Source organism: Oncorhynchus keta, chromosome 28 (assembly GCF_023373465.1).
Source record: "Oncorhynchus keta strain PuntledgeMale-10-30-2019 chromosome 28, Oket_V2, whole genome shotgun sequence".
In the NCBI taxonomy this organism is placed as follows: domain Eukaryota; kingdom Metazoa; phylum Chordata; class Actinopteri; order Salmoniformes; family Salmonidae; genus Oncorhynchus; species Oncorhynchus keta.
This window is the reverse complement of record NC_068448.1, coordinates 27,766,474-27,792,323: the sequence shown is the minus strand read 5'-3', so window position 1 is coordinate 27,792,323 and position 25,850 is coordinate 27,766,474. Positions and strand designations below refer to the sequence as shown.

The 25,850-nt window shown below is 43.8% G+C and overlaps 2 protein-coding genes across 3 annotated transcripts in view; one reads left to right on the top strand and one right to left on the bottom strand.

The window, feature by feature from the left end:
• The window catches only part of LOC118360942 (E3 ubiquitin-protein ligase MIB2-like), an 85,224-nt gene extending 66,018 nt beyond the window's left edge, over window positions 1-19,206 (top strand). For both annotated transcript variants that reach the window (XM_035740537.2, XM_035740536.1), the window contains exons 14-19: window positions 9,056-9,182; window positions 12,451-12,720; window positions 13,791-13,969; window positions 15,279-15,472; window positions 15,754-15,819; window positions 16,020-19,206. In XM_035740537.2, the coding sequence (XP_035596430.1) occupies window positions 9,056-9,182; window positions 12,451-12,720; window positions 13,791-13,969; window positions 15,279-15,472; window positions 15,754-15,819; window positions 16,020-16,252 (1,069 nt within the window). In that variant the 3' untranslated portion in view covers window positions 16,253-19,206. The remainder of the gene's footprint in view (window positions 1-9,055; window positions 9,183-12,450; window positions 12,721-13,790; window positions 13,970-15,278; window positions 15,473-15,753; window positions 15,820-16,019) is intronic.
• A 3,174-nt stretch (window positions 19,207-22,380) lies between these two features.
• Window positions 22,381-24,735, bottom strand: LOC118360941 (ubiA prenyltransferase domain-containing protein 1-like). Its single transcript, XM_035740535.2, has 3 exons — window positions 24,543-24,735; window positions 23,399-24,012; window positions 22,381-23,268 (listed from the first exon to the last, which is right to left on the bottom strand). Exons 2-3 carry the CDS (start codon window positions 23,991-23,993, stop codon window positions 22,781-22,783), a joined length of 1,083 nt encoding a protein of 360 aa, XP_035596428.1. The 5' UTR covers window positions 23,994-24,012; window positions 24,543-24,735; the 3' UTR covers window positions 22,381-22,780.
• Between the last annotated feature and the right edge of the window lie 1,115 nt (window positions 24,736-25,850).

The following is a 25,850-nucleotide window of genomic DNA, read 5'->3' as shown; positions in this document are numbered from 1 at the left end:
ACAGCGAGAGAACCATTAGGGTTAGAAGCACAATGCAACCCACAACCTCGCCTCCCAAAAACAAGCTCAGCCAGTGAATTGACAACCACACAAGCAACACACACACCTGAATCACACACCAGTACGATAAACGGAGAGAAAGCGGAGAACTTGCTCACGGTACGGACCCTGGCTGCACATACACTAAGCTAGTGCTGTGGATTTCAAGCAGTATGCGAGGAAGTAAGCCAAAACACTGGTCAAAGAAGTTAGGGAGAGACATGGCTAGGCTACACCCTAAAATATTCTTTGTCCATCCAGTTTATGAGGATGATGAGGAACAAGTAGTTTGTGCTCAAACGGAGTAGTGGTGTTGCATTGAGTAAGTACATACTAGACAGAAGGTGCAGCTTTCACTTCAGATGTTCTGAAAGAGCTACAAAACCTGGACACGTACAAATCAGCTGGGCTAGACAATCTGGACCCTCTCTTTCTAAAGTTATCCGCCGCCATTGTTGCAACCCCTATTACCAGTCTGTTCCAACCTCTCTTTCGTATTGTCCGAGATACCTAAAGATTGGAAAGCTGCCGCGGTCATCCCCCACTTCAAAGGGGGTGACACTCTAGACCCAAACTGTTATAGACTATCTATCCTGCCCTGCCTTTCTAAAGTCTTCGAAAGCCAAGTTAATAAACAGATCACTGACTATTTCGAATCACACTGTACCTTCTCCGCTGTGCATTCCGGTTTTCGAGCTGGTCACGGGTGCATCTCAGCCAGGTACTCGAGTACTAAACGATATCATAACCGCCATCGATAAAAGACAGTGCAGCCGTCTCATCGACCTGGCCATGGCTTTCGACTCTGTCAATCACCATATCCGTATCGGCAGACTCAACAGCCTTGGTTTCTCAAATGAGATACTCGCCTAGTTCACCAACTACTTATCAGATCGACCTCAGTGTGTCAAATCGGAAGGTCTGTTGTCCGGACGTCTGGCAGTCTCTATGGGGGTGCCACAGGGTTCAATTCTCGGGCTGACTCTTTTCTGTATATATCAATGATGTCGCTCTTGCTGCAGGGGATTCCCTGATCCACCTCTACGCAGACGGCACCATTCTGTATACATCTGGCCCTTTTTTGGATACTGTGTTAACTAATCTCCAAATGAGCTTCAATGCCATACAACACTCCTTCCGTGGCCTCCAACTGCTCTTAAACAACAAGTAAAACTAAATGCATGCTTTTCAACCGTTCGCTGCCTGCACCCGCCCCTGCCCGACTAGCATCACTACTCTGGACGGTTCTGACTTAGAATATGTGGACAACTACAAATACCTAGGTGTCTGGCTAGACTGTAAACTCTCCTTCCAGAGTCATATTAAACATCTCCAATCCGAAATTAAATCTAGAATCGGCGTCCTATTTCGCACAAAGCCTCCTTCACTCATGCCGCCAAACATACCCTCGTAAAACTGACTATCCTACTGATCCTCGACTTCGGCTATGTCATTTACAAAATAACCTCAAACTCTACTCACCAAACTCGATGCCGTCTATCACAGTGCCATCTGTTTTGTCACCAAAGCTCCTTATACCACTCACCACTGCAACCTGTATGCTCTCGTCGTTGCCAGACCCACTGGCATCAGGTCATCTAGGTAAAGCTCCACCTCATCTCAGCTCACTGGTCACGATAACAACACCCACCCATAGCACCTCTTTGCCCGCCTTTCCTTTCAGTTCTCTGCTGCCAATGACTGGAACGAATTGCAAAAATCGTTGAAGCTGGAAATGTATTTTTTTATTTTTTATATATATATTTTTTAATCCTTTTTCACCCCAATGTCGTGGTATCCAATTGCTTTTAGTAGCTACTATCTTGCCTCATCGATACAACTCCCGTATGGGCTCGGGGGAGACGAGGGTTGACAGTCATGTGTCCTCCGATACACAACCCAACCAACACAGCGCGCATCCAACCCGGAAGCCAGCCGCACCAATGTGTCGGAGGAAACACTGTGCACCTGGCAATCTTGATTAGCGTGCACTGCGCCTGGTCCGCCACAGGAGTCGCTGGTGCGCGATGAGACAAGAATATCCCTACCGGCCAAGCCCTCCCTAACCCGGACGACGCTAGGCCAATTGTGCATCGCCTCACAGACCTCCCGGTCGCGGCCGGTTACGACAGAACCCAGGATCTCTGGTGGCACAGCTGGCGCTGCAGTACAGCACCCTTAACCACTGCACCACCCGGGAGGCCGAGACTTATATTTCCCCCTCTAACTTTAAGCATCAGCTATCTGAGCAGCGAACTGATCGCTGCAGGTGTACATAGCCCATCGGTAAATAGCCTGCCCATCTACCTCATCCCCATATTGTTTTTATTTACTTTTCTCTTCTTTTGCACACCAGTATCACTACTTACACACCATCATCTGCACATCTATCTCTCCAGTGTTAATTTGCCAAACCGTAATTACTTCGCTACTATGGCCTATTTATTGCCTTAACTCACGCCATTTGCACACACTGTATATAGACTTTTTTTTCTATTGTGTTATTGACTGTTTTTTATTCCATGTGTAACTCCATGTGTTGTTTGTGTCTCACTGCTTTGCTTTATCTTGGCCAGATCACAGTTGTAAATGAGACCTTTTTCTCAACTAGCTTACCTGGTTAAATAAAGGTGAAATAAAATAAAAATTCTAACATTCAGTCGACCAGTAACTGAATGATTCGATGCCTGTCTGCCTGCTTTATATAGCAATCCATGGCCACGTGACTCATTGTCTGTACAAGAGAACCATTTTTGTGTACCTAATAAACTGGCCACTGAGTGTATATACATATAATGGTGTGTAAAGACAGTATGGACAATATATGAATAGAACAGTTGTGTACAGCAATAATTATATAGGATGAGCCATGACTAGAATACAGTATATACATAACTTTAAAAATGCTTGCTCTTTCCATTACATAGACTGACTAGGTGAATCCAGGTGAATGCTATGATCCCTTATTGATGTCCCTTGTTAAATCCACTTCAATTAGTGTAGATTAATGGGATAAGAGGTTAAAGGAGGATTTTTAAGCCAAGAGCCCATTGAGACATGGATTGTGTATGTGTGCCATTCAGAGGGTGAATGTGCAAGACAAAATATTTAAGTGCCTTTGAATGGGGTATGGTAATAGGTGCCAGGTGCACTGGTTTTTGTCAAGAACTGCAACACTGCTGGGTTTTTCGCCCTCAACAATTTCCTGGGGGGTGCAACTCAATATTAGAAAGGTGTTCTTAATGTTTGGTATACTCAGTGTATAAAGTGTATAGAACAGTATGTAAACATTATTCAAGTGACCAGTGTTCAATGACTAGAATACATTATATACAGTGCCTTCATAAGGTATTCATGCCCCTTGTTCCACATTTTGTTGTTAAAGCTTGAATTGAAAATGGATTAAATACGATCAAATGTATTTATAAAGCCCTTCTTACATCAGCTGATGTCACAAAGTGCTGTATAGAAACCCAGCCTAAAACCCCAAATAATGCAGGTGTTGAAGCACGATGGCTAGGAAAAACTCCCTAGAAAGGCCAGAACCTAGGAAGAATCCTAGAGTGGAACCAGGCTAATGAGGGGTGGCCAGTCCTCTTCTGGCTGTGCCGGGTGAAGATTATAACAGAACATTGCCAAGATGTTCAAATGTTCATAGATGACCAGCAGGGTCAAAAAATAATAATCACAGCGGTTGTCGAGGGTGCAACAGATCAGCACCTCAGGAGTAAATGTCAGTTGGCTTTTCATAGCCGATCATTGAGTGTATCGCTACCGCTCCTGCTATCTCTAGAAGGTTGAAAACAGCAGGTCAGGGTTCGATAGCCGCAGGCAGAACAGTTGAAACTGGAGCAGCAGCATGGCCAGGTAGTCCTGAGGTATGGTCCTAGGGGCGAGAGGGAGAGAGACCAAAGCTCAGCACCCACAACACTAGAGGGATTTCTTCAACCACCAACTTACCATCCTGAGACCAGGCCGAGTATAGCTCACGAAGATCTCCGCCACGGCACAACCCAAGGGGGGGCGCCAACCCAGACAGGAAGATCACGCACCCCTCCTAGGGACGGCATGGAAGAGCACCAGTAAGCCAGTGACTTAGCCCCCGTAATAGGGTTAGAGGCAGAGAATCCCAGTGGAGAGAGGGGAACTGGCCAGGCAGAGACGGCAAGGGCGGTTCATTGCTCCAGAGCCTTTCCGTTCACCTTCACACTCCTGGGCCAGACTACAGTCAATCATACGACATACTGAAGAGATGAGTATTCAATAAAGACTTAAAGGTTGAGACCGAGTCTGCGTCTCTCACATGGATAGGCAGACCATTCCATAAAAATGGAGCCCTATAGGAGAAAGCCCTGCCTCCAGCTGTTTGCTTAGAAATTCTAGGGACAGTAAGGAGGCCTGCGTCTTGTGACCGTCGCGTACGTGTAGGTATGTACGGCAGGACCAAATCAGAAAGATAGGAGCAAGCCCATGTAATGCTTTGTAGGTTAGCAGTAAAACATTGAAATCAGCCCTTGCCTTGATGGGAAGCCAGTGTAGAGTGGCTAGCACTGGAGTAATATGATCACATTCTTTGGTTCTTGTCAAGATTCTAGCAGCCGTGTTTAGCACTGAAGTTTATTTAGTGCTTTAGCCGGAAAGTATGGCATTGCAATAATCTATCCTAGAATTGACAAAAGCATGGATACATTTTTCTGCATAATTTGTGGTCAAAGTTTCTCATTTTTGCAATCTTACGTAGATGGAAGAAAGCTGTCCTTGAAACAGTCTTGATATGTTCGTCAAAAGAGATCAGGGTCCAGAGTAACGCCGAGGTCCTTCACAGTTTTATTTGAGACGACTGTACAACCAAGATTCATTGTCAGATTCAACAAAATATCTCTTTTTTTTCTTTCTTGGGACCTAGAACAAGCATCTCTGTTTTGTCCGAGTTTAAAAGTAGAAAATGTGCAGCCATCCACTTCCTTATGTCTGAAACACACAGGCTTCCAGGGAGGGCAATTTGGGGTTTCACCACGTTTCATCGAAATGTACAGCTGTGTGTCATCCACATAGCAGTGAAAGTTAACATTATGTTTCCAAATAAAATTGCATTTGTCACGTGCGCCGAATACAACAGGTGTAGACGTTACAGTGAAATGCTTACTTACAGGCTCTAACCAATAGTACAAAAAAGGTATAATGTGAACAATAGGTAAGTAAAGAAATAAAAACAACAGTAAAAAGACAGTGAAAAACAGTAGCGAGGCTACATACAGATACCGGTTAGTCAGGCTGATTGAGGTAGTATGTACATGTAGCTATGGTTAAAGTGACTGCATATATCATCAACAGAGAGTAGCAGTAGCGTAAAGAGGGGTTGGCGGGTGGTGGGTGGCGGGGCACAATGCAGATAGCCAGGTTAGCCAATGTGCGGGAGCACTGGTTGGTCGGGCCAACTGAGGTAGTATGTACATGAATATATAGTTAAAGTGACTGTGCATATATGATACAGAGAGTAGCACCAGTGTGAAAGAGGGGTTGGGGGGGCACACAATGCAAATAATCCGGGTAGCCATTTGATTACCTGTTCAGGGGTCTTATGGCCTGGGGGTATGCTATGTTATACATGACATCACCAAGAGGTCAAATATATAGTGAAAACAATAGTGGTCCTAAAACGGAACCTTAAGGGCCTTGATGATTTTCTTGGCCTTCCTGTGATACACACCGGATGCTGTACTGTCCTGGAAGACAGGCAGTGTGTTCCCGGTGATGTATTTAACTGACTGGACCACCCTCTGGAGAGCCCTGCGGTTGCGGAAGGTGCAATTGGCATACCAGGCGGTGATACAGCCCGACAGGATGCTCTCAATGGTGCATCTGTAGAAGTTTGAAAAGCATCTCCCTGTATGGGGAGAATGTTGACTCTGCACGAAGAAAGGGAAAACAGTCATTCAGGAAGGCTCCAACACAGAATCAAAAAAGAAATGGCCAATCTGTTCTGGAAAGTGTCATGTGCAGTGTTTGAGTTCAGCATCCTCTCTCGAGCATTCATTTGGTCTGACATCAGCTGCTGCTGCAAATGGAAAGAACATTGAGAATTACAGTATACTGGAGCTCTTTTTACTCATGTACATACATACATACATACATACATACATACATACATACATACATACATACATACATTAGAATATGGTCTAAGATACTGTATGCATGCAGAAAAATGCCCATGTGTCTGTTTCTTTCATTGTTTTTTTTATTTATTTTACTAGGCAAGATCAGTTAAGAACAAATTCTTATTTTCAATGACGGCCTAGGAACAGTGGGTTAACTGCCTGTTCAGGGGCAGAACGACAGATTTGTACCTTGTCAGCTCGGGGTTTGAACTTGCAACCTTCCGGTTACTAGTCCAACGCTCTGCCAACCTACCCTGCCGCCCCATGTTTAGTTGTTTTGTGTTTATTTGTCCACAAAGTAGCATCCCTAAAGGGGTTTTGAGTTCTTCCATTCTTCTGCCTCTCCTCTCCGGTGGTTTTGTTGATATAAATATGCGTTTGTTTATTTTAGTGAAGGTATTTATTTAGTTTACCTGAGGAAATGGGAAGAGAGGGTCATAGTTCTAAAATGATCCTGGGAAGGCAAAGAGAGAGGCAGGCAGCCCATGAGAGAGAGCCTCCTCTCTTTTCTCTTCCTCACAACTCTTCTTCTGTTTCCCTCTCTTCTAATTCTCTATTTTTCCCTCGCTCTCTCTCCCTATTTCTCTCCCTCCAATCTTCCTCTGTCCCTTTCTCTGTTGACCTGGGCTTTCTGTGCTCCTCCCGAGCTCCCAGCCAAAGGCAAGTCCGTCTGGCCGTACACACCCCAGCTAAGCCTTAACCCTCACACACTGTCCTACCACAACAACATTAAACGTCTGACTCACTCTGTCCCTCCAACTACTTCACATAACTATTCAGCACATAAATACACTGAAAAATGCATTTATCTTTCCACCTCCCCAAATCGTTTTCACTGAAGAGCGATGTTTATATTCCCCAATGAGTCCACAATTGACATTCATTCAGAAACTAAAAATGTATGTTTTCTCTCTAGCGAAGTCATTACCATTTCCGTTGGTGTCATGATGTATGAGCTCACATTACGACAGTAATGCCTCGTAGACCAGGAGATCTGTGAATATTCATGAACATGCAGGGGTTATGGAAATTATGCAGAGATCTAAACTGAGGGGAGATGACAGTGACTGGGCTAACATCCAATCAGAGACACTTTCCCGTGGCTGCAGGGTAAGGGGGTGGAATTATGAGCTTGTGAAGTGGGGAGGGGCAGAGGGGGTCTGAGAGATGCAGTCTTGAGGGAGGCAGCTGTGACAACCTCCCTATTCACTCTCCACCCCACTTCCCCCTCCTCCCAAGTGAGTCGCATGCAGGTACAAATGACCTCTGTCCCCCCACCAGTAGTAAAGTATGTACAGGTAACTGCCAAAATAATGGACACTTGAGTAAATGAGGGATACAAAGTATATTGCAAGCAGGTGCTTCCACACAGGTGCGGTTCCTGAGTTAATCAAGCAATTAACATCCCATCATGCTTAGGGTCATGTATAAAAATGCTGGGCAGGCTATTCTTTTGGCTACCATACCCCCATAGGATGACAATACCCCCATCCACAGGGCACGAGTGGTCATTGAATGATGTTGATGTTTCCTTTATTTTGGAATTTACCTGTAGTTTGCTCTAAGAGCCACAGTGAGTGGTGAGCTGCTCTTAGCAAAGCTGGCTGCCTTGAGGTGAAGAATGACCATATATAACCATGCCAATCCGCTGGTTGTTTCCCCCCCAGCCACCTCTGCTTCTCATGTACAGTACTGAAATGGATGAGCAATGTGTTAAGGACTGCACTCTTACTTTGTTGCCATTATAAATAATGCTGCATTAAACCCCCCTTATTTGACTCCGCAGCAGAAATAGACTGCTTTCTTTGACCCTGCTTTTATTGTACACTACTGTAACTACTTGTACATAACAGCTACCCAGTCAATTAAGGATATACAGTATAACTATTTATTTTTGAAGAATATAATTTTATAAATGCCTCATTAGCTTTCAAATTATTTAACAGTAACTTGGAGATGCAAATAGGCAAACCCACTTTAAAATGACATTAGAACCAGCAGATTATAAAAATGTAGATTACAAGGGGAAAACAACTCTGACTAATGGGAAAGAGTCTGGTTCGTGTCTGTTTTTGTGTCTGTCTGCCTACATGTCTGCGTGAACCCTGTCTGCCGTGGCCTGAGAACTGTATGATACTGTGTAGGGCTAATTTCACACGCCATAAAGCAGCCGGCGCAGAGGATTTACACGGACAGCCCTGCTTTACAGCCAGCCGGCCCCCGACGGACTACAATATCAAAACCCAGCGAATGAATAACAGAGCAGGATTAATCAACCCTTCTGTCCTATTCTCAAAGCCCGAGTTCAATGTCTCTCCACCACACTATGGAGATTGGCCAAAGTCTGTGGAACTGGTTATAGAAAACAATTTTGTTGGCCAATATGTGGCATGGATTAGAGTGAATTATGATGAGTGCTTGAGGAAGATTTAACTGAGTGTGGGAATGGTGGAGTAGCTAAGCGAGAGAGAGACAAGATGGTATATGACGACGGGGGGGGGGGGTGTTAGGAAAGAGCAACGCCAAGCCATTATGCAAGTTCAGCCGAGAGCTGGAGGTCAATGCTGTTTAGAGCCGTAAAACGCTTAGCACTGCCTAATGGAAATCCCTGCCCCTAGTTGGGGCTCACTGGCTGTGTTGTTTCCTTTCCTTCTAATGATGGGTTAAGCTACCGATTTGTGACGCAGATACATTTGTCATACAAACCTTCTCTCTGATTCCAGGTTTTCCATGGTTGTGTGTTAACAGTGATTTATAATCCATAAAGCACTCTTCTGTCCCCAAGGCACAAAACATGTCCATATGAGTAGTGCACTATATGCTCAATCTGAACCCGAGGCCATTTGTTTCCACAGGGCCACGGAGAAGATCTTGGCTCGGGCGCGTCAGCTGGTGGACGTCAAGAAGGAGGACGGCTTCTCGGCTCTGCACCTGGCCTCCCTCAACAACCACCGAGACGTGGCCGAGATCCTTGTAAAAGAGGTAAGGAACGGTGTGGGAAAAAATGAGTTTCTCTCACCCTCTAACACCTTTTTCAGGACCTTGTCTTTCAAAGATAATTCGTAAAAATCCAAATAACTTTACAGATCTTCATTGTAAAGGGTTTTAACACTGTTTCCCATGCTTGTTCAATGATCCATAAACGGTTAATGAACATGCACCTGTGGAACGGTCGTTAAGACACTAACTGCTTATAGACGGTAGGCAATTAAGGTCACAGTTATGAAAACTTAGGACACTGAAGAGGCCTTTCTACTGACTCTGAAAAACACCAAAAGAAAGATTCCCAGGTTCCCTGCTCATCTGCGTGAACGTGCCTTAGGCATGCTGCAAGGAGGCATGAGGACTGCAGATGTGGCCAGGCCCAATAAATTGCATTGCCCGTACTGAGACCCCTAAGACAGCACTACGGGGAGACGGGACGGACAGCACAGGATCTCTACATCCAAACATCGCACTTGCGGGACAAGTACAGGATAGCAACAACTGCCCGAGTTACACCAGGAATGCACAATCCCTCCATCAGTGCTCAGACTGTCCGCAATAGGCTGAGAGAGGCTGGACTGAGGGTTTGTAGGCCTGTTGTAAGGCAGGTCCTCACCAGACATCACCGGCAACAATGTTGCCTATGGGCACAAACCCACCGTTGCTGGACCAGACAGGACTGGCAACAAGTGCTCTTAACTGACGAGTCGCGGTGTTGTCTCACCAGGAGTGATGGTCGCATTCTTGTTTATCGATGAAGGAATGAGCGTTACACCGAGACCTCGGGAGCAGGATCGATTTGGAGGTGGAGGGTCCGTCATGGTCTGGGGCGGTGTGTCACAGCATCATCGGACTGAGCTTGTTGTCATTGCAGGCAATCTCAACGCTGTGCGTTACAGGGAAGACATCCTCCTCCCTCATGTGGTACCCTTCCTGCAGGCTCATCCTGACCCAACAGCATGAGAATGCCACCAGCCATACTGCTCGTTCTGTGCGTGATTTCCTGCAAGACAGGAATGTCAGTGTTCCGCATTGGCCAGCAAAGAGCCAGGATTTAAATCCAATTGAGCATGTCTGGGACCTGTTGGATCAGAGGGTGAGGGCTAGGCCCAGAAATGTCCGGGAACTTGCAGGTGCCTAGGTGGAAGAGTGGGGTAACATCTCATAGCAAAAACTGGCAAATCTGGTGTAGTCACACGAGGAGGAGATGCACTGCAGTACTTAATCCAGATGGTGGCCACACCAGATACTGACTGAAACTTGATTTTGACCAACCCCCCTTTGTTCAGGGACACATTATTTCATTTCAGTTAGTCACACGCCTGTGGAACTTGGTCAGTTTGTCTCAGTTGTTGAATCTTATGTTTATACAAATATTTACACGTTAAGTTTGCTGAAAATAAACGCAGTTGACAGTGAGAGGACGTTTTATTTTTTTGATGTGTGTCTATCTAGCTATATACAGTTGAAGTCTGACGTTTACATACACTTAGGTTGGAGTCATTGAAACTCGTTTTTCAACCACTCCACAAATTTCTTGTTGCCAAACTGTAGTTTTGGCAAGTCAGTTAGGACTTAAGTAATTTTTCCAACAATTGTTTATAGACCGATGATTTCACTATCACAATTCCAATGGGTCAGAAGTTTACATACACTAAGTTGACTGTGCCTTTAAACAGCTTGGGAAATTCCATAAAATGATGTCATGGCTTTAGAAGCTTGACAACATTTGAGCCAATTGGCAGTGTACCTGTGGATGTATTTCAAGGCCTACCATCAAACTCAGTGCCTCTTTGCTTGACATGTGAAAATCAAAAGAAATCAGCCAAGACCTCAGAAGAAAATGATAGACCTCCACAAGTTTGGTTCATCCTTGGGAGCAATTTCCAAACGCCTGAAAGTACCAAGTTCATCTGTACAAACAATAGTACGCAAGTATAAACACCATGGGACCACGCAGCTGTCATACTGCTCAGGAAGGAGATGCATTCTGTGTCCTAGAGATGAATGTACTTTGGTGCGAAAAGTGCAAGTGAATCCCAGAACAACAGCAAAGAACCTTGTGAAGATGCTGTAGGAAACAGGAACAAAGTATCTATATCCACAGTAAAACTAGTCCTATATCAACATAACCTGAATGGCCACTCAGCAAGGAAGAAGCCACTGCTCCAAAACCGTCATAAAAAAGCCAGACTACGGTTTGTAACTGCACATGGGGACAGAGATCTTGGACAATAGCCCCAAGCATACTTCCAAGGTTGTGGCAAAATGGCTTCAGGACAACAAAGTCGAGGTATTGGAGTGGCCATCACAAAGCCCTGACCTCAATCCTATAGAACATTTGTGGGCAGAACTAAAAAAGCATGTGTGAGCAAGGAGGCCTACAAACCTGACTCAGTTACTTACACCATCTCTGCCTTGAGGAATGGGCCAAAATTCACCCAACTTATTGTGGGAAGCTTGTGGAAGGCTACCTGAAACATTTGACCCGAAGTTTAAACAATTTAAAGGCAATGCTACTAGATATTATTTGAGTGTATGTAAACTTCTGACCCACTGGGAATGGGATGAGAGAAATGAAAGCTGAAATAAATCATTCTCTACTATTATTCTGATATTTCACATTCTTAAATTAAAGTTGTGCTCCTAACTGACCTAAGACAGGGAATTTGTGCTTTTTTAAAACTTCCAACTGCAACTGTATGTATATCCCCTTCGCTCTCTGCTCCTCAGCATGATGGAGACCTCCCCCTGGTGGCTGAAAACAGTTATTACATAGTTGGTTGTGGAGCAGCGAGAAGGGTTGTTTCCATGTAACACCTTCAAGGACTTGTTGGCTTAAATTTAAGTTTCTTGGAAACTTTCCAAACAGCATTCTTCAGAACTGGGACAGAAATTCCAAAGTATAACATTACAAGTACTAGAACAAAACAAAATAAAATACTTTTTTTGAAACAACAGTGGATGGAAATCAGTTTCAGTGCCCACATTTGTTTAAAATCAGGTCAATCAGTGAGGTACAACACAATATGGACACAACAGCACAGTAAAATAGTTACAGATACCAAGCAGTCACAGGACAACTACGTAAAAAGCAAATGCTTGCAATGTAACATTGCTACCTTGAGTCTTCCAAAAAAGGAAAAATGATAACCAACACCCAAAGATGGCCAACAAGGTTATATTCAATGCAATTGTACCTTTTTAAGCTTCAAAACGTAGATCCCAACTAACTTTCTCTCACCCCTCACCCACCCTCTCACAGGGCCGCTGTGACGTCAACATCCGCAACAACCGCAACCAGACGCCGCTGCAACTGGCGGTGACGCAGGGCCACGGGGACCTGGTGCAGCTGCTAGTGGTCGAGGGCGCGGACGTCAATGTGGAGGACGAGGATGGGGACACGGCCATGCACGTCGCCCTCAGCCGCCCGCAGCTGGCCAACGCCACGCTCACCCCCGCCAGCACCACGACCACCACGCAGGAGAGAGGAGAGGGGGGTCCGGGCTTGTCATCATCCTCGCTGTACTGTCAGGTAAGACTGTGAGGAAGGGTGTGATTTTTCTTGATTCATGAGTGGTGCAGGAGAAATGATGCAAAAAAGACATGACCGGAAGAGAAGGGGAGACCAAAATAAGGGAGAGACCTAGTTTTGAATGAGACATTAAATCACTGAGCGAGAAATGAATTCTCCTTACACTATTAGGCTACCTAATCATCTTCCCTAGCTTCAAATAGGCACAATCACTCCTCGCCTCTCAATTGTCATACACAGGTCTGTTTTAAAAAATGTGTTCCTTCTGTTAGCTAGGTCGGTTAATGCAAACCATCAGCATTGTGTTCTAGCAGCTGCTGCCACTGGCACAGCCAAAAGGGAATCAGCACAACCCCAAACACTGCAGCGCTCAAACAATGCTGGCCATCCGCCAAGCCATTTTGGATAGGGGTTAACTCGCACTGTACATAAGGTGGCTAGTCTAAGTACCATGTATTCACATTGTCAGCAAAGGAGGGGAGTTCTAGATTTGATTGGATTTGGGCTCGTATTTCTCCAGCTGGGGTGCATTGGGTTTAGTGACATCACTCCCTTGCTGTAATATAGTCTGTACGAGGACCAGACATCCCCTTTGCATTTTTATTTTTTTTAAATTGTAAACTAGGCAAGTCAGTTCAGAACAAATTCTTATTTTCAATGACGGCCTAGGAACAGTGGGTTAACTGCCCAGGGGCAGAACGACAGATTTTTTCCTTGTCTGCTCGGGGATTCGATCTTGCAACCTTTCGGTTACTACAGTAGTTCAACGCTCTAACCAGGTAGAGGCTACAGGTAGTAGGCTACAGGTAGTAAACAGGTGGGCAGCTTGCATCTGACGTGCCGCTGATTACTAGAAGAGTATTGCTTAATTGATACTAATTAGCAATTACTCGTTTTTAGTGTCATCTGACATCCTCAGTAATCTTGTTGTGGTTGTTGTACACTGTACTTTCTGTCTGACTCTCTCTCATATCCTGTGAGTGCAGCTTTGACTCTCATGTGATTCCTTTAATTTACAAGAATAAAGGCTTGCCAGAACTCAACTCTCCTCCTCCCTCCCTCCTGTGTAGCTGAGCAGCTCGGGGCTGATGGGTAACACGGAGCTGAGCGTGGGTGCAGCCATTGCCTGTTTCCTGGCACAGGAGGGCGCCAACATCAACTACGCTAACCACAAAGGCAAGAGCCCACTGGACCTAGTAGCTGACACAGCCGTGCTGCAGCTCATCAAGAGCTTCTCTGAGAAGCAGCGGTATGTACAACTACTGACTGGCTGGATGGCTGTATGGTCCTTAATGGTTCTACTATTATAACAACACCTTTTACACTCATTGCTATGAAGGGTCAGCCTGGAGATTAAGGCCCCAATCAGACATACAGTGGCAAGGAAAAGTATGTGAACCCTTTGGAAATACCTGGATTTCTGCATAAATTGGTCATAACATTTAGATCACAACAATAGACAAACACGGTCTGCTAAAACTAATAACACACAAACAATTATACATTTTCATGTCTTTATTGAACACACCGTGCAAACATTCACAGTGCAGTGTGGGAAGAGTACAGTATGTGAACCCTTGTATTTGGTTGACCCTCCTTTGGCAGCAATAACCTCAACCAAACGTTTTCTGTAGTTGCAGATCAGACCTGCATAACAGTCAGGGGGAATTTTGGACCATTCCTTTTTAAAAAACTGTTTCAGTTCAGCAATATTATTGGGATGTCTTGTGTAAACTGCTCTCTTGAGGTCAGGACTCTGACTGAGCCACTTCAGAAGGTGTATTTTCTTCTGTAGAAGCCATTCTGTTGTTGATTTACTTCTGTATTTTGGGTCATTGTCCTGTTGCATCACCCAACTTCTGCTGAGCTTCAATTGGGGGACAAATAGGCTTACTTTCTCCTGCAAAATGTCTTGATAATTTGGAATTAATTTTTCAGTCGATGATAACAAGCTGTCCAAGCCCTGAGGCAGCAAAGCAGCCCAAAACCATGATGCTCCCTCCACCATAGTTTACAGTTGGGATGAGGTTTTGATGTTGGTGTGCTGTGCCATTTTTTTCTCCACAGATAGTGTTGTGTTCCTTCCAATCAACTCAATTTTAGTTTCATCTGTCCACAGAATATTTTGCCAGTAGCACTGTGGAATATCCAGGTGCACTTTCGCAAACTTCAGACATGCAGCAATGGGTTTAGAGATACTTCTTTAACCCTAGTCATTAGCCTAGGGGTTCACATACTTTTTACAACCTACACTGTGAATGTTTAAATTATGTATTAAATATAGACAAAAAAAAATGCAATAATTTGTGTTATTAGTTTAAGCACACTGTTTGCGTATTGTTGTGATTTAGATGAAGATCAGATCAAATTTGATGAACAATTTATGCAAACCCAGGTAATTTCAAGGGGTTCACATACTTTTTCTTTGCCACTGTAAATGGGCTTTAAAATAAGTGGAAAAGATGAGAACAAATAACTAACCAAAACAAAGATAAGAGAACAAATCCTATCGTACACTATGTGTACCAATCAGTCTTTTCATCCATCCGTTCCTCCAGGTTGCAGCGGCTGCAGGCCATTACGTGCGGCACGTCACTGAGCAGCACCAGCCTACGGCGGGTCCACACCACGCCCAATACCATGACTAACCTGGCCATGCCCGTCCTGCCGGGGCCCAGCGAGTGTCTCATCTGCTCCGAGCTGGCGCTGCTCGTCCTCTTCTGCCCCTGCCAGCACAGCGTCGCCTGCGAAGGTAGATGGTGTGTGTGTGTGTGTGTGTGTGTGTGTGTGTGTGTGTGTGTGTGTGTGTGTGTGTGTGTGTGTGTGTGTGTGTGTGTGTCCGTGCAAGAAAGATTGTTGGTGGGGCAGCTGGAGCATTAAGACTAGTCCTGGACTAAAATGTATCCATTGGAAGTGGTTTTAGTCCAGGACTAGGTTTAATCCGTTTCTAAGAAACCGGCCTTTGGCTTTCCCACAAGATCTTGATGTTTGGGATCTGAAGTAACTCCTTGTGCCTCTCCCTAATCTCTCCAGAGTGTGCTCATCGAATGAAGAAATGCATCAAATGCCAGGTCACGATCACCAAGAAAATAAGACAAGGTAATGATACCACAGATGAGTAGAAGCCGTTTCTTGTTTTCTGATGTGTGTCAGTGAGGGGCATTGGTAGTAATTGATAAATAGAAGCTACAACATAAATAGATGTCCTGATAATACTAGTACAGATCACAATACCTTTTAGTGGAGTGTGATGTTAAATGGTGAAGTGAATGACATGTATCCCCCTCCTCTCTCTCCAGACCAGACAGAGGTAGACTGCAGCCCGGACTCGGAGCAGCACAACCTGCTGGAGCAGCTACAGTCACGCTACCGCCAGATGGAGGAGCGTATCACCTGCCCCATCTGCATCGACAACCACATCAAGCTGGTCTTTCAGTGCGGCCACGCCTCCTGCATCGACTGCAGCGCCGCCCTCAAGACATGCCCCATCTGCAGGCAGACCATCCGCGAGCGTATTCAGCTCTTCGTCTGACCCAGGCCCCCGTCCTCCGCCTCCTTTCTTCCCCCCACCCCCCATGAAGTGGCCCAGGGGTGGTCAGCTTGTTGCCCGTTTTCTGCTGGTGTCCGTTAGTCGGTCAGTCTGCGTCTCAGTCCTTTGGGATAAGCCACTTGCTCATCCATCCTGGCTCAGCCGCTGCGCTTTGTTGTGTTCTGTTTCATGAAGTTGCTCCAGGGGTGTAATCATTACGCAGATTCTGTTGCAAAACGTTTTGCCACAGAAACTGTTTACTCCAAACAGAAAAACACAAATTAGAGTTTCTATTGGGCAAATTCAGGTAGGTCCCTCTGTGTTTCGTTCCATTTGCTTTGTTTGCTTCCATTTTGTTCTTAAAGAGTAAACGGTTTCCGTAATGAATACACCCCAGGGTTTCCAGCAGTGTCACAGAGCTGGATATGGTCATACTGACTAGATTTGGGTTTTTTTGTTGCCCATTTCTGCATGGGAAAAAATCCATCCACTACCCCTGAAAGGCTCTGCAATGCTTTCTCCGTGGCCCCCAGTAACCAGCAGCCACAGCCGGTTACATCAGGAGGAGGTGGTTGTGCCGCAAGCTCCACTCATATTGGTGAACAAGGAGGATGTCCCTACGAACCAGGGAGGATGTCCACTCCTGTGCTGCTCTAAGAGGATGTCTGTTATTCCCCGTTTGATTGCACCCAGTTTGCCTGTCTTACCTCCCCTGTTTACAAGGCTGCAGAGAACAGTCCATCTCCCTGTCTTGAAACCTGTGTATTATGTTTGCTCTCCTTCATATGAAGCTGTTTGTAATAAGTTTTAGTCTCCAGAGGGTGATGGTATAACTAAAGGCTCCTCTGTATAGCCCCTCCCGCTTGCCGTACATACGTAAGAGGAAAATACACACTATATGCATGAGTACATGCATATTCTAAGCTGAAGACTTTGTTGTGGATTTGGTTACATGTGTGGTTTTAAGAGTACCCGTAATTAGTACTGAGTTATTCATGTCTGAAGGTGTTTCTATTTAGCTAAAGTCATATTATTTTTGGTGTTTGATCTGCAAAAAAAGGATTTCTGCTGTAATTTCACCCAAGCCTATGTCCTTCTCTACTCAGGGTCCTGATTCATTGAAACACTTCTAGTATCAAAAGGGTTGTGGAATGTTTTGTTTTTGTCAAACGTTTTTACATTAGAGCCTTCTGACAATTTGGTGTGCATTTACTAAGGGACTTGTAGATATCTGGTAAAACAACAGCTTGGACTGTTTTATAGCAGAGTAGACGTGTAGATGAGTTCACTTCAGCCCAACATACATTTCTTGCTTTTGGTATGAAATGAATGTTGAAATACACCAAAATAGAGAGAGGTTTGTGTGTTGCTTTAAAAGAAAGGAAGTACTTATTTGTCTGCTGTCGCAGTGGCAGTGCAAGTCATTTTCCTTATACCATCATCCAGATCCCTATTGTTCTTTGTAGATTTGTATAAAAAGCATGAACGAAGCCCTGTGTCTGTTGTTGTCTGAACCTGAGCGCCTCTGTCCGTCTCCTCAGCGTGTAGCGTAGCGTTGTACTGCCCAGCAAGTGCATTAGCTGCCCATCCGCTTGCTAGCATCATCACACTCAGCCTCAGACAGGGCTCAGCCAATTGGGTGGTGCAGAAAGGTTTGTCATTGAATTTAGGTCAACTTTGGACTCTTGCGGACAGAATTACCTTTGATTTCTGGAAGCCTTGGTGTCCTTTGGATAGAGGAAGATGACTCCTCCAATACAGAACGGAAAGGATTATTGGTCAATCGAGGTGGGTAAACTTCTATAAAAGCTGAGCCAGAAAAATTATGTATATGCTTGTTCTTTATTTTGTCACAATGTGGACTTTTGGCAGCCTTTGGACTCTTGTAATGTATTTTCTTCTCAAACAGTAAATATTAAATTAGATATGGCAACAAAAAAAGTGGAACTGTACATCTTTAGTTACGTGTCTCGCATCATATTCAGCCTACTTAGAAGAAACCCTCCCCAGTCTGTTTGGCAAAGCATTTTGGATTGTACATCATCCTTTATTTTTTGGTTTGTTTTCCAAAGGGCTTATGTGTTTAAAAAAAATGATCTATTTGATTTTTCTATTGTAAACTTCCATTGACAGGGGTTTGTAGATCCCAGCTTTCGGTAAGCCAATTAAGATGTACATTTTGAATGTTAGAAAAAATGTAACCTGTCTTACTCTGCCTTTTTGTGGAAAGGTTGTAAAGATGTGAGAGAGGGCACAAGCGGGGGAAAGTAAGGTTTACTCTAAGTACTACTACACCAGTGCCAAATCTTTAAAAGGATGTGCACAGGACTGCACAGCCTAGTTCATCTAGATATAATGCTCTAGCCATTATCAATGTTTTTAAATCATTTAATAGCACTATTGTGGCTCCCAATGTTGATTTTGTCTCAAACTATCATAGCTATGTACTATTTGGGCAAAAGAGCAAGAGCATATTGTGAGTATGCTATGGAGTTTGGAAAACAGACTGTAGGGTACTAAAAAAGTAGTGCACTACATGGGGAATAGGGTGTCATGAGACTGCACCCATTCCCTCTTTCCCAGCTTCTCAATGACAACTGATATTAAAGAAGAAGAAAGAAAAATTGGAGCCAAAACGTTATAATTTTAATGAATTGAGAGTCTTTATGATCATTAAAGATTGTCATCTGGTGTCCTACATTGGGTCATGTGAGTATTCTCTGTACACAGGTAAAACACAATTATTTAGGAGAGCCAGGAGGTTTGGAAATGTACTACAAGAGGTTTGCTATGAGAACTACATATACTATTTAAGCAAGAAATGTTACTATTTGTGTGTCCAGCACTTGGAGTTCTGATGTTGGCCTTACTGTCCATTCCTCCAACGTTGACGTGTTTGTTCAGTTGTATTCTGTCCGAAAATATTTTGCAATAAATATGGAACTGTTTTATAAGTATTTGGTGTTCTGCGCTTAATCAGTCACTGTCTCCTCCCAACATGTACAGTGCATTCGGAAAGTATTCAGACCCCTTGAATTGTTAAATGTGTAATGTATTTTTTTCTCAATCTACACACAATACCCCATAATGAAAAGCAAAAAATGTTTTTTTTAATTTTTGCACATTTAAAAAGAAAAAAGGAAATCATATTTACATAAGTATTCAAACCCTTTACTCAGTACTTTGTTGAAGCACCTTTGGCAGCGATTACAGCCTCAAGTCTTCTTGGGTATGATGCTACAAACTTGGCACACCTGTATTTGGGGAGTTTCTCTCAAGCTCCATCAGGTTGGATGGGGAATGTCGCTGCACAGCTATTTTCAGGTCTCTCCAGAGATGTTCGATCAGGTTCAAGCCCGAGCTCTGGCTGGGCCACTCAAGGACATTCAGAGACTTGTCTTGGCTGTGCTTTGGGTCGTTGTCCTGTTGGAAGGTTAACCTTTTCCCGTCTGTGGTTCTGAGCACTCTGGAGCAGGTTTTCATCAAGGATCTCTCTCCATCACAGGCTTCATTAGGAAATGCATCAATGGCATTGTCCCCACGGTGAAGGTTCACTGCTTCCCCCAATCAAAAGCCCTGGATTTAACACAGAGGTTGGTGCTAAAATAAAGGACAGGGCTACCACACACCGGGCTATCAAAGCCAACTCCTACACAAACAAGTACAAGAAGTCCCGCTACGACCTCTGGAGAGCCACCAAACAAGCAAAAGGACAATAGGAACCAGGTGGAATCGTATTACACAGGCTCTGGCGCTCACAGCATGTGGCAGAGGCTACGTTCTATTACGGATTACAAAGGAAGACCCAGCCATGATCTGCTAAACTATGCCTCACTACCAGACGAATTCAATGCATTTTATGCACGCTTTGACAAAAATAACACCAGGGCCAAGCATGACGGCCCCCCCGAACCAGGGGACTGGGTGATCTCGCTCTTCGAGGCCGGCGTCCACTACATAAAGAAAATAATGTAGTTTTTACTTCATATAGTTTCCCTGACACTCAAAAGCAATTGTTACATTTCGAATACTTAGCAGGACAGGAAAATGGTCCAATTCACACTTATCAAGAGAACATGTGTAGTCATCACTACAGCCTCTGATCATAGCCCGGTCGTGGCTTTTTTTATGCGTCAGGTCATTCATCCGCATGAAATGCCTGGATGGAAACGTGGTTAGTGTAGTAGGTGTTTTTTGTTGTTGTTGTGACGTCATTGCGCCCAGCCGTTTATATCGACAATATATTTAAATGAGAACGCACCTATTTTCTATTCAAACGTTCTAAATGGAAAGATAGCTACTGATTGATATAGGTGGGTATCCACAAACTGCTGTAGCCTACTCAGAAATTAAGCGTCGGGCACCTCACCTGTTTCGATCAATCAGAGAAGACAGAGAGGAAGAGGTAGAGGCAGGCCAAACTCGGCGGGAAATCTCCCTCCAGCAGGCGGCGTTTAAACGCCACCGGGGAAGGAGTTTTTAAATGGAGGTCAGTCATTGTGTGTCGAATTTGGTCAACAAAAAATGTAATGGCTTATTTTACTACGTGAGGTTTATTTGATTGGATATACGTTTCGTAATGCTTAGGTTATGAGTGTACGGATATAAGTAGGACACGTGACATCCCCGCAACTTTAAGAAAAAAACTTTATATCCGAGATGGCTATGCACATTCCTGGCATGAGGCTTATAGCATAGCACTTCTCCATCGAATAAAGGCGGTTGACGTCAACAACCCTCAATGAATATTCAAACAACTATTACATAATTGCATGTATCCACCAATCCAATGAAAGGATAGGAGGGAGCTAAGTATCCTGCCATGCCACTTTGGACGATGCCTAGCATTGTTAGGACATTGAATCTCATGAGGGACAACTTTAGCATTTAAGCTAATTAGCAACTTTAACAACTTAATACTTTTTAGTTACTTTGCAACAACTTAGCATGTTAGCTAACCCATCCCCTAACCTTAACACCTAGCTAACGAGGTGGCTAGCTAGCTAGAATTCGTAAACATACGTTCTGCAAATTCTTAACATATAATGGATGCTGGACATCCACAAATTAAATGGAGTGTATCGGATGTATTTACAGAATAATACGAAATGCTCTGAGACCAGGTTGAGATGGCAGCATTATTGGATTATTTCATGGTGCACAAAAAATATTTAATGATGGAGCATTTCCTAAATTCCAACGACCCACCTGCAACTAGCCATTGGAGTTGAGACAGCGGTGCCTTCCAAGTCAAAAATTAAGGAAGTATTGCCAAGTAAATATTTGTTAAATTAATTGATGGATTGAACTACCCCAAACTGCAACGGTTTATTGCAAGAGTAGCCTGCATGATTGCATATCAACCATTGCAGATCTGCAGTTAGGGGGAAGTCTCCCCAGTCAAAGGACCACCTTTCAGGGGATTAATACTGTGGGCTTGCAAACCTGATGATTAGCACCAGGATCTGATTGGGGAACTGATGTCTTATTCACACCTGAAGCAAAGACTGTACAGTATTAAGAAACTCTGTGCCTGAATTTTTTGGCGTTCAACCAAAAGCTGTTCTCTGTGGTGGAAAAATTGGGCACACACAGTGGCCCCGTTTACATTGCATATTTCAAAAACTTTGAAAAATGTAAGGACATAGTTCAAATTATTTAAATAATTTTGACAGAACCTTCAGTAAATAAAAAAAAAAACAATCGATTTAAAAATAAACTTATGACCCAATTTCAAACAATGTAATGTGAGGAATAGGAAAAACAAATACAATAGGATGTAATTTGTTAATGAATCCATAACTACTCTAAACATATAGCCTAATGGTAAAATCCTAAAAAGGTCACCAACTAGTCCAATTAAAATTAAGCTGAGATCTGGACCATTTAGGGGGCATTTCCATGTACTCACATCGCATCAGTTTGTACTGATTTCTGGACTCGATCGATGAACCGTTGAACTCCTATGTCTGAAAATTAAAATGGACAATTCCAATCCGTGACTCCACAACCTGAATTACAAGGCTACTGTCTCATTTCTGAAAACATAACATTTCTGTTGATCATTTTAACCTCAACCTGAAGAATATATCAAATCTATGGTCCTAAAATAAGACATTTAATTTCAAATGTAGAGATTAAAAGGTAGAGATTTGGTTTATTGACATTTTGAACAATTGCATCACCGGTAGCAAAAGGACCCGATGCAACTGTATCTTCCACATCTGTCCTCATGAGGCATAGGGACTTCAAACGTCTTCTCTTACTGTGGTCTTATACCAAATGATTCTGAACCCATCTCAGACTTCAACCGATACACAGAACTCTTGTGCAAAATACTGGAACGATTACACATCTGGTTATATCTGTCAGTATTACAGAAAAATAATTAAACGGTCTGTTTCTCGATGTATAAACTAAACAACACATTAAAGCCTTTGAACTCAAGCTAATCATAAATACAAAGATATACATCAACTAGACTTTTTTTTTTTTAAAGCTATAAAAAAAAATTGTAATCTACAATTGGATTCACAGTAGCGGTAAGCTGCCTTGAGGTGCCAGAATGATCCCAAAGACATAGAAAAGTCCCATCAGGAGGTTGAGCTTAGCTGTCTTTTGGGGGATCTTGGAATAGCACTGGCTGCGGAACTGCCTCTCCAGGGGGAAGGCCATGGGCAGCGTGAGCAGGGGCAGGGCCATGCTGATGGTGTAGTGGGTGGCCAGGATGCAGAAGAGCACGTAAGGGAAAAACAGCAGGAGGTTGAAGAGGATGTAGGACAGCGTGGGCCCGATGAGGATGGCCAGAGTGACGATGCCTGCCTGTTTGTCAGAGTCCATGTCTCTGGTGTTGTTGCTGTGTAGAATGGCCTCTGTGTTGAGGGCCAGGGGGACAGCGTAGACCAAGGGCAGGACTGACAGGTAGCCCACCTGCACGGCGTGGGCAAACATGACTGCCAGGGGGCCAAATGTGATCAGGATCACCACATCCCCCAGAGCCACATACTTAAGACCAATGCCTGAAAACAGGACAAGGAAGATATCATAAGTATCTGGATATTAGTGTGTATGTGTGGTTAGTATTGGTAAAAATATATAAATTAAATGTCTGTACATCTTAAAAGAAAAACAGGTTAATGGTTAGCTCACCTCCCGTGTACAGGAAAGAACTTGAGAGCCCTCCAAAATAAATAAGGGCCAGATGTTCCATCCTCAATGTGGAGAGAAAGTAGAGCAGTGTGGCACACAAGCAGCCCAGAGAGTAGAGCAGCGCTCCAAACATGACAACGTCCTGCGGTGCCAGGATCTCATCCACAAGAGTCCTATCATCACTCTTCTTGTGATCGATCCCTTTGGAGAAGTCATAGTAGGTGTTAACCAGGTTCCCTGCCCCATGCACCACCAGCACAGCTATGGCACACACCATGAGGATGACCAAGTCCACAGAGCCCTCCAGCTTGTAGGCCAGGGCACTGCCCAGCGCCACCGGTGTGAGAGAGGCACTGAAACTCCACGGCCGCAGGGCCAGCACATAAGCAGCACACTTGTTCCTCATGTCAGACGAAACTCTGGCCATTCCTGACCTTTGCTGGTCAGAGGTGTGGTTCCGCACAATGTCATTCAAACCAGAATGCCTTGTCTCATGTCCATTCGATCCAGCCAAAACAAATGTCTCCGCGCGGCTTATTTTCTGCCCCACAGCCATACCCCTGCCAAGGTCCACAGTAGTGCCAGCAACAATCATAAAGAAATGGATAGTAAACCTGAAACGGAGTTAGAGGTCACACATATAACTTAATTTACATACAGTGAACACCTCATGTAAGGATTAAGTGCAACAGAATCCAGGCTCTGAAATTAATTTAAAACCAGTAAGAATCAGTTATTATATTGTCCATCGTTGAAGGGTTCCAAGAGCATGTAACAGGAAAAATAAATAGTTGTTGAGCAGGATTAAAGCTCGCTACTACATGCGAGGACGAGGCGACAAGTCTGTTTAATTTCCAGTACTTCCATCCTGACTAACAGTAGCTAGAAATATGTTAGCTGGACCAGCTGTATTTCAATGCACAATCTTGTAAATTGTACAAAAACACCTGTTGGATGGCCACATTGCTTGCTTCCTACAACCTCGTAAAATATGCCTTCAGAGCATTGCACTAAGGGGGCTGGATAGTCAACTAACTAGCTACAGAGATTAAAGGATTAAAGCTAAAAGCAAACTAGCCAGTGTGCTAATTAGCTAGCTAGCCAATAGCCAGGGAGAAATGAAATGTTCGACACCGGATATTACCTGTTTTATGTATCCTTTCTCTCATAAACTATTTCACACCATGTAACAACATCTTTCTGTGACCGCTACATAACTACAGGGCTGACCCTGCTCCGTTGGCAAGCCTGCTACGTGTCAATTTTGAGGATATTTCACTGGCTGATCACAGTTAACCCTGACGGACGCCATTTTGTCCAACCAAAGTGCAGTATAAATAGGCACCGTTGGAAACGCATTCCAATGTCATCTGAGTTCCGCGTCTTGTGACGCTGACATGTCCAATACCCCTTTTCTCAAGATGAATTAAAATATATATTTCTCAAAATATTTTTTTATAAAAAGTATCGCTTATTATCACACTCGCACCAACTCATATATTACAAATACTAAGGCAGGAATTACATTATTGGTTCTTTGGTGGTGGGTCTAAACAGCTCCGTGTAAAATTTGCCACAGGGTAGAGACAGATCTAGGGTCAGCTCGATCTCTCACTATCCCACCCGAATTTGTTAAAGAGCGAACTCAGACCAGCATGGGTAAATATTATACCCACTCAACTACACGTCTCCAAAAACATTTGTATGTACATGTTTGTTTCAATAGTTTTCGAACGTTGCCGACTACGAATGCACACCAGACTCAAATTGCGTGTTTTGGCCCTTCACACACGCACTTATTTGATGTAAACTAGGCAACAACCTTTGCGGTTTACACAGTTCTGCAGAATGTATGCCTATCATCATAGCTCACCATCTATTTGATGCAGGTAACTACAACTAGCCTACTACAATGAAAATAACATTTGAAAAATATGTTTGACTTACATTAGGCAACAGCCTGTTTTCCTATATAATTATAAAATAGATGGGCCAATTAAATTTGAATTAATAGGTATTATATAAATCAAAGTCAACCTAATATTGTTATATGGGGTGGAAGGTAGCCTAGTGGTTAACTGCCTTGTTCAAGGGCAGAACGACAGATTTGTACTTTGTCAGCTCGGGGATTCAATCCAGTAACTTTACTGGGCCAACACTCTAACACACTGTTCCCCGGTAGACCGTCATTGTAAATAAGAATGTGTTCTTAACTGACTTGTCTAGTTAAATAAATAAAACAAATATGCGCATACCTCAGCTAAAATGAGAGACCTGCACAGACTGAGATTTTTTCCCCCTAATCTTTTATGAACTTTATTAATAAGCAGTCAAAAATAATTGATTCCTCAAAATAGTTTTGAGATTGTCGAATACATGCAGCTGGTTTCCTTTCCATTTAAACTTGTCAAGCTCTGACTTTCATTTAAAGTAATGTGAAACCATTGGCAGA

What these genes read in the sequence shown, in the direction of transcription:
- LOC118360941 (XM_035740535.2), bottom strand. Translation starts at nt 23,993, where the DNA reads ATGATTGTTGCTGGCACTACTGTGGACCTTGGCAGGGGTATGGCTGTG. An exon ending in TTCTTTCCTGTACACGGGAG is followed by an intron (nt 23,269 to 23,398) that starts GTGAGCTAACCA and finishes TCCTGTTTTCAG; the next exon opens with GCATTGGTCTTAAGTATGTG.